General features: G+C 41.1%; 1 protein-coding gene across 1 annotated transcript; it reads right to left on the reverse strand.

The window, feature by feature from the left end:
* Positions 1-5481: 5481 nt before the first annotated feature.
* Positions 5482-5829, reverse strand: LOC138885557 (uncharacterized). Its single transcript, XM_070166517.1, has one exon. It carries the CDS (start codon positions 5827-5829, stop codon positions 5482-5484), a length of 348 nt encoding a protein of 115 aa, XP_070022618.1.
* Between the last annotated feature and the right edge of the window lie 3607 nt (positions 5830-9436).

The raw sequence follows: 9436 nt of genomic DNA on the forward strand, positions 1-9436 counted from the left end.
AAGTAGTGAAAGTGACCCTGCTGGTCTCCAAAATACCCGCTATACGAAGCATCCTCTAACACTTATCTAAGAAACCCTAGGCATCCTCTCCCTCTGCACCACTGAAGTCGGAGGCTGCAGTCTACCAAACCTCTCCAACCTACGCTGCTCATCCTCTAGCATAGCAGGAACTACATAGTCCTGAGCAGCTACAACCGGCTGGGTTGGATGTGCCCCCAGCGTCTAAAGTCCCTGTACGACCTGCTCAGGTGTGCGAGCGATGGGAGTCTGATTTCCTCCTCGGCCTGATAAGTAGTTGCGGCTATAGTGGCTGAAACCGCCTGAGCTAGGCCAGTGCAAACTGATAAGATCTTAGCCAAGGCCTTCTAAAGACCCAGAATCACAATGGGCACAACTGGTGCCTAAGCTGGTGCTGTTGGAGCTCCCATAACTGGGACCTAATCTAGTACTGGGGCAACTGGTGGATCTGCAGGTGCTACCCTACTTGCGTTGCCCCTACCACCACCACGGCTGCGTCCTTGGCCTCTGGTGGCCACAGTTGGTGGTGCTGGTGGTCGTCCATCCTGACCAGTAGTGCGTGTCCTCACTATCTATGAGAGAATAGAATAATAGAAGTTTAGTACTTGGATCAACAAATTCGCACGACAAGAATTTCAAGAATATGAAGTTTTTTCCTAAAGGTTCTGCAGACTCTCGAGGATAAATACAGACGTCTCTGTACCGATCCGCGAGACTCTACTAAACCTGCTCATGACTCGTGAGACCTATGTAATCTAGGCTTTGATACCAACTTGTCACGACCCTAAACCCAGACCCAGTCGTAATGGCGTCTCTCGTGAAGACAAGGCCAGCCAACTATTCCCAATTCGATGTTAAATAGTTAAACAGCAAGAAAACAGTCTAAAACATGATTTAATAATAGTAAGTAGTGGATAATATCATAAATATGCGGAAGGACAACCCAACATAGCCAGATACCGGAGTGTCACTATTCATGAGCATTTATAAGTCATAATACAAGTCTGTTAAGTCTATAAGCTGGTACAAATGTCTAAAAGAGATAGAAATGATAAAGGAGGAGAAACACGGGACTGCGGACGTCAAGCAGCTACCTCGTGGACTCCGATATCTGTCGGGAGCTCTCAACGCTTGATAAAAGAGATCCGCAACGCTTGAATCTACACACAAGTGTGCAGGGAGTAAAGTGAGTACTCCAACTCAGTGAGTAACAAATGAAATAAAGACTGAAATCAAGAAATCACGTAAGGCACAAAACATTCTATAATGAAGCAGTAAAACCATTTAAAATCAGTAAATCAGTGAAAGATAGGTAAAATCCTTTAACTCAAATGTAGTTTCATGAAAAACCTTTTTCAATAATTAAGCAGGTACTTGACAGTAAAATATGAAAAAGTAAACACATAAAGGCTCGCCCCTCGGGCACAATATCAATAAATTCGCCCCTCGGGCAACATCTCAGAATAGTACCAGCCCCTCGGGCAATCACATGGAACAAAACCAGCCCCTCGGCTCAATCTCACATCACAATTGGTACCCTCACTCACTGGGGGTGTACAGACTCCTGGAGGGGCCCATTACGGCCCAAGCGCAATATCAAACCACCTCGTGGCATCATCACTAGGCCCTCGGCCTTATATCAATCAAGCCACCTCGTGGCATACATATCTCAGGCCCTCGACCTCATAATCAGTATCAAATGTTTCCTCACAACATAGGCCCTCGGCCTTACTCAGTCAAAATCCTCACAAGCCACTCGGGTAATAGAAAAATAGTGTTTCTCAGCCCAAACATCATTTTAAATATATTATTTAAGTATTAAAACTGAGTAAACATGGCTGAGTATGAAAAATAGTGGAAAATAACATGACTGAGTTCAAGTATAAAGTCAAAACAGTGAGGAAATATCAATAAAAATTTCCCAAATGGTTCAAATAGTTGTCACGAAGACCAAATATGGCAGTCAGCCCAAATAATGATAATAGCAAATAGATTTCAGTCAAATACGCGGTAAAATCATCAATTGGGACGGACCAAGTCACAAACCCCAATAGTGCACGACTCCACGCTCGTCATCAACCGTATGTCTCATCTTAGTATAGCACTACGATGTGCAATCCGAGGTTTCAAACCCTTAGAACATCATTCACAATCATTACCCACCTCAAACCGGTCAACACTCTAGCTCACGATGCCTTTGCCCCTCGAATCAGCCTCCACTCGCGTTGAATCTATCCAAAATCAGAACAAAGACGTCAAAGTATGGTAAGGGAACGAAGCCCAAGCAAAAATAATCAATATATGACACAAATCCCGAAATTACCAAAACCCGACCCTCGGTCCCACGTCTCGGAATTCGATAATTTTTACATCAATAGATTCCTTATCTCCCCACGAGTTCATCATATCAAAAGTTCTGAAATCCGACCTCAAATAGTCTTTCAAATCCTCAATTTAAGGCCTAAGTTCCCAAGCCCTAGTTTCCCCAATTTTCACCCTTAATTTCCATGATTTCTAGCTCTAATCCATGAAATAATAGCATAGGAACGAATTATAGGTCCAAATTCCTTACCTTAATGAAGTTCCCTTGAAATCCCTCTTTCAAATCGCCCAAAAAACTCCAAAACCGAGATAAAAATGGTGAAATTAGCTAAAATTCACGAAGGCTACAATTTATACTTTCTGCCCAGGCATTTTCGCATCTACGACACAATACCCTCTTCTGCGGTACCGCATATGCGGCCAAATTACCACTTCTGCGGTTCTTCACTTAAAAGGCCCAATCTACATCTGCGGTGAACTCTCCACACCTGCACTTTCGCAGGTGCGGTCACACTACTGCATCTGTAATTCCTGACGATTCCTCCAAAATCCGTTTCTGTGGCTCCTCTTCCACACGTGCGGCGTCTCACCTGCGGTCCGCAATCTGCAGGTGCGGAAATACCAGAAGCAGCTGAGATTCTGCAACTTAACAAGTCTCAAACCTTTTCGTCAACCATCCGAAATCACCCTGAAGCCCCCCGGGACCTCAACTAAGAGCACAAACATATCCTAATACCTTATTCAAATTTGTTCCAATTATCAAAACACCTCAAACAACATCAAATCACCCAAAATACATCGGATTCAAGGAAAACTTTCTAAAATATTCCAAACTTTCGCTTTTGATAAAAAACCCAACCAAACCACGTCCGAATGACCTAAAATTTTGCACTCACATCCGAAATGACACAATGAAACTACTACAACTCTCAAAATTCTATTCCGACTCCTATATCAAAATCTCGCCTTCCAACCGGAAATTGCCGAAATACCAACTTTGCCAATTCAAGACTAAATCTACTCCGAACCTCCAAAACTCATTCCGATCATGCTCCTAAGTCATAAATCACCTCCCGAAGCTAACCGAACCATCGGAACTAACATCCGAGCCCTCTAACACATAAGTCAACATTTGTGCTCTCTAACACATAAGTCAACATCCGTTTACTTTTCCAACTTAAACTTCTTTAAAAGAGACTAAGTGTCTCAAAACTTACCAAAATCATTCCGGATTCGATCCGACCAACCTGATACCAAAAAACACGGATAACAAGGTATAAAGAAGTAGAAATGGAGAAAACGGAGCGGTAACTCGTGAGATACTGGTCAGGTCGTCACAGTGTCTTTGAGAGAACTGTCATCAACTCATTGTCTTAGATTCTTTAGGCGTGTTTTGTAATAAATTATCGCTGCCATAGGTACGGTTCCCATGGCATGGTCACGATACGTAAATCCCGTTTCGGGTGCATTTCATGTAACCCGATTATAACAACTTCGAATAATAAAACCTTTTGAAATAAATTGAGGCGTGTCATTCCAAACAAAATTTATAATCCATAGCTCTCACAAATTTGCTATTGAAGATTGAATCGTCGTAGTTGCTTTGGGCGTGTTATTTAAATAATTCATCATAGCAACGGGTATGGTTCCCATAGCATAGTTGTAATTTTTAATTACTAAAATCCGGGTGTACATTTAATGTGACCCAATTTCAATTTTTCAACAGTAATAAAATAAACATATAACAAATCGCGGGTGCATTTCATGTAGTGTGGTTTGTGGTGTGTTCCAAAACGGCAAGTTTACGACAATCGTAACTTTTTCAAGAAATAATTCCATAAATCGTAAAAAGCGGTTTAAAAAGTTAAAAATGCACAATAGATTTAAAACATATAGTAAATCAGATAATAGGACAATTATTAATAGTTTAAGTGACCGTGCTCGAACCACGGAACCCGGGAATGCCTAACACCTTCTCCCGGGTTAATAGAATTCCTTATCTAGAATTTCTGGTTTCGCAGACTTTTAAATAAAGTCAAATTTCCTCGATTTGGGATTTTAAAAATAAATCGGTGACTTGGGACACCAAATAAATTATCCCAAGTGGCGACTCTGAAAGAATTAAATTAAATAATCCCATTTCGATTAATGTCACTTAAATTGAAAAAACTCCCTTACATCCCCCCTCGGGTGGTAAAAAGGAGGTGTGATATCTTTGTCTTAAAGATAAAATTAAACAACCCAGTATGCCACTCCACGTCTGTATGGCCCACACTCTTCCAGAATTATATCTGGATCTCATCTAGCCTAGTCGCTCTTCCCCTACTCATCTTACACATCGCTCCAATAACCTCTTCGACCTTTATATGCCTACAATAGCCAAAATCACACAAACTCTTGGTTTTCTCCAACTCACCCAGAACAATGCTTCTGTCCCCTTTCTTGTTCAACAGTCTATGGAAGTATGTCTACCATCTTCGTCCAATATGGCCATCTTCCATCAATACCATGACATCCTCGTCTTTGATGCACTTTACTTGGTCCAAGTCATGAGTCTTCCTCTCTCTAACTTTGGCTAACCTATATAACTTCTTGTCCCAGCCTTTTCTCCCAAGCTCTGCATACATACGTCCAAAGGCAGTAGTCTTAGTCGTCGTAACCGTTAACTTTGCCTCTTTCTTTGCCTTCTTATAACGTTCCGAATTCGACCTCTTTTCCTCCTCGTTTGTGCTCTCCATTAGTTTCAAATAATCTGTTTTCTTTACTTCAACTTTACCTTGGACCTCCATATTCCACCACCAATCCCCTATATGTCTCCCAGGTATCCCTTTATAGCCCCTAAACCCTCTCTCGCAACTTCCCTAATGTAGTTCGCTGTCATGGCCCACATCGCAGTCGTGTCCCCACTACTCTTCCAGGCCCCCATCGCCAGCAACCTCTCCCCTAACTCTTAGGCTTTGTCCTTAGTCAAGTTTCCCCATTTGACTCTAGGTTGACTGCACACTGCTCTCTTCTTTCTATTTCTCTTGATCCCCAGATCCATAACTAGGAGTCTATGTTGGGTCGTGAGACATCACTCGGTATGACCTTGCAATCAATGCAAAGACCTCTATCGCATTTCTTGTAGAGAAGATAGTCTATCTAGGTCCTGGCCACTATACTCCGAAAAGTGACCAGGTGCTCCTCCCTCTTTGAGGGACTCGAGTTAACTACCACCAGATCAAAAGCTCTAGCGAAATCCAATAGCGAAGTACCTGCCATCTCCAAATCCGAACCCTCCATGCACATCATCGTAACCCCCAGCATTAGCCTCGATATGGCCTTCAAAATACCCTTCAATAAAATCTTCTCGGTGCACAGAATACCATGCACCACCTCGTCCAAATCCTCCCCAAATTGCCTCTTGACTGCCTCGCTCAATCCTTCTTGAGGAGCACAAGCACTAATCACACTCAAAGTAAGCCCCCCAACCACTAGCTTAACCGCCATCTCCCTATCCTTACCCTCCTAACCTCGACCACTAGCTCCCTAAGATCCATGTCAACTAATATACCAACCCCATTCGTGCCCCCAAAACCTCCAGAATACCATAGTTTATACCCGTTAACATCGCGTGCCTTAGTACCCTTCCACTTGGTCTCCTGGACACACGCTTTATTGATCCTCCTTTTGTGAAGAATCTTACCCAACTCTATAGTCTTACCTGTCAACGTCCCTATGTTTCAGGACCCAACTCTCAGCATAAAAGCTTCCTTGTCCCCCTTCCCACCCTTTCCCCCCAACTCCCACCCCACCCGAGGACATGACTTTACTCTCATATCGTAAACCATAGCCAATATAGACTAAGGGTACTATTTAATCACTATCACTCAACCAACAAAGAGTTAGAATAGAGTAAATTATGCTAAGAAGAGAATTTAACAAGTTAAAAGTGCCAAGAACAAGTACAAAAACTCAAGCGAGTATTAGCACAATTAATCTACTTGAAGAGACAGATGTAACAAACAAGGTTGAATTGAATACAAGGCACTACCAATAAAGAAAATATGCTAAGAAATATGAAAACTTAACGAGTTAACGGTGTCAAGAACAAGTACCAGAAAACAAGAACAAAAACTCAAGCACGTGCTAGTGCAATTAATCTACCTAAACATACAGATGTAACAAGCAAGGTTGAATTTAATACCCGGCACTACCAATACAGAAAAAAAAATATGTAATAGAGAACTCTGCATTATATTGAATAAGAAGTTTCTAATTTTTGCTTTGTTTTTCTTTACTTATTTTATTAGCTCCTATTCATCCTCTATGATTGGGTGTACTTAGTAAGATCTGTATTAGGCGCAAATTCCCTTTTCTTTATCCTTCATTTGTTTGATTTATTTTCTTTTTTCTCTAGCAAACTATGAGAGAACAGTATTATCCAATAAGATCTGCTAGTTTTAAGAATGGAAAAAGTTAAATGAAGTAAAACAAGATGACGTTCACACTCTTCAGTTCAATACCTCTCTATTCCTTTCTTCTTTTTCTTTCTTTTCTTTTTTAAAAACTTTTGTAAAAAGAATCTACTACCAATAAAGAAAATATGTTAAGAAATATGAAAGCTTAACGAGTTAACAGTGTCCAGAACAAGTAAAAAACAAGAACAAAACTCAAGCACATGCTAGCGCAACAGAGAACAAACCGACTAAAAAACTGCAACTAAAAATGGAGAGATAGAACCTAGAAATTAGAGAGCTAGATGGAAGTTTGGTGGTTGATTCCGCCTGAAAATACTAGGTAGTGGTCGTCGGAACTCTGCTTGGAGATGTCGCCGGTTCTGAGGTCACCAACGGTGAACTAATAAGTAGTTACTTGTGGTCGAAGAGACTGCAAACGGGGAAGAAGAAAGAGACAGGAGGGAGGAGAAAAGAATGGAGAGAAGGACTCCGAAAAATAGTCGTTGGCAGTGCCGGACTACCCTTAATTAGGGTTTAAAAACTTAAAGAGGGTAAAGAAAGAGACGAGGAAGAGAAAAGAGGTGAGGCAGGAAGAGAGGAGAAAAGAGAAGGGAGTGGAGCGGTTACCTAGTGGTCGTCGGCAACAACTCTGGCCTAGACGAAATCAAGAAGATAATTGGGGCGTACTGTACGTAACTAGAGAGGAGAGAGAGAGAGAGCAGTTAGGGTATCAAATATACTACTAGTTATTGTAATTAATTAATTGTTTGTAAATATACTAAATTATGACATTAATTTGAATTATTGAAATGGTAGACTAATTAACTAAAAGTTTAAGAAATGGTTTATTGAATTAATTATAGAACCTATGTATAGAAATTATTTTAATAGTCATAAAATAGTAAATATATTTATAACTACATAATGCCAATATTACGTAATTAACTTTGAAATTAATGCTTGATTAATTTGAAAAAATAGATATTCATTACTGGAAAATACTTTTAAATTATTTATTTCAAATTATTAAGTATAAATAAATTAATTTAAAAGGGTCAAAATTGGCCGTCAACAGTGAGTATGCAAGGTTTTCATTGTTGCATCACATATGACATACATATTGGCATGTAGATATAGAGATGTCATATTCCTCACATCATTCCAACTTCACATATTTTACCTGTATTAAGCTTGACTGTTAAACATGGAAGCATGTCTAAATTCTTGTATTGTTACTTGCAGATTTTGAATTCTTTGAGATACCTTTGCCATAATTTTTGTAAATTTCCATACTGTTAATTCTATATGTGGACTTTACTATGGGAGCTCGTCGACTTGTTACTTATTGAGTTGATTGTACTCACGCTACACCCTACACTTCGCATGTAGATCTAGGTGATTTAGGTTATGGTGGCGGTTGATCTTGGAGTTTCAACTGTTTGGAGATTTTTGAGGTAGCTGCCTTGGCATCTGCAGACCTTGACTTTCCTTCCCCTACCCCTCAGTTTTACTAATTCAGTTCTACTTTCTTAGATAGTGTATCAGACTATGTCATCATATAGATCCTTATGTACTCAGTGACACCTAGGATTTGGAAAATTTTGTATTGAGTTGTGACGTTTTCGTCTAGTTTTATGAGATTTTCACTTATTTAAACCTGTTTTCGTATATTTTGAATTTGAAAGTGTTGGTATGTATGAGTTTTATGCTTGCCTAGTATCATAATAGGCAACATCACAGCATGTTGAGTTTTGGGTCGTGACCAGTTGGTATCAGAACCTAGGTTACATAGGTCACACCAGTCATGAGTAGGTTTAGTAGAGTCTTGCATATCGTACAGAGACGTCTGTACTTATCTTCGAGAGGATGCCGAACCCTTAGGAAAACTTCACATTCTTGTATTCTTGTTGTGTGAATTTGTTGTTTTCGGGAACTAAGCTTATTTCTATTCTCTCACAGATAGTGACGACACATGCTACGGATCAGGTAGACGGCAACCAATATCACCAACTAGGGCCACGAGAGGTCAGGGCCATAATAGAGGCTGGGGGTGTGGCTCGTACAACAGCTAGAGCAGCACTTATAGACCTACTAGTTGATCCGGCACCAAAGCAGGTTCTAGATGTGGTTGAGCTAGTGGGACCAGCTTAGGCACCAGCTGTGCCTATTGTGATTCCAGACTTTCAGGAGGCTTTGGTCGAGATATTGACTGTTTGCACTAGCCTTGCTCAAGCGGTTTATGTTCAGGTCGTACTAGCCATTTCTCAGGCTAGGGAAGGTACTCAGACTCCCACCGCCCGCACTCTAGAGCAGGTGGTGCAGGGACTTTAGACACCGGGGGTATTACCAGCCCTGTCGATTGCAGTTGCTCAGGCCCAGGTGGGTCCCGTTATGATTGATGAGGAGCAAAAGAGACAAGAGAGATTTGGGAGGCTCCGGCCTCTATCATTCAGTGGGGATGAGTTAGAGGATGCTCCAAAATTCTTGGATAGGTGCCAGCAGATTCTTCACACGGCAGGTATTTTGGAGACTAGTGGAGTCTCCATAGACCCGCGGGGAGGAGCTACGCATTCAATTCGAGCATTTATGTCAAGAGGGCATGTATGTGACCTAGTATGAGATGATGTTTTCAGAGTTGGTTCGTCACGTAGTTTGGT

Source organism: Nicotiana sylvestris, chromosome 2, assembly GCF_000393655.2.
Source record: "Nicotiana sylvestris chromosome 2, ASM39365v2, whole genome shotgun sequence".
Lineage (NCBI taxonomy): Eukaryota > Viridiplantae > Streptophyta > Magnoliopsida > Solanales > Solanaceae > Nicotiana > Nicotiana sylvestris.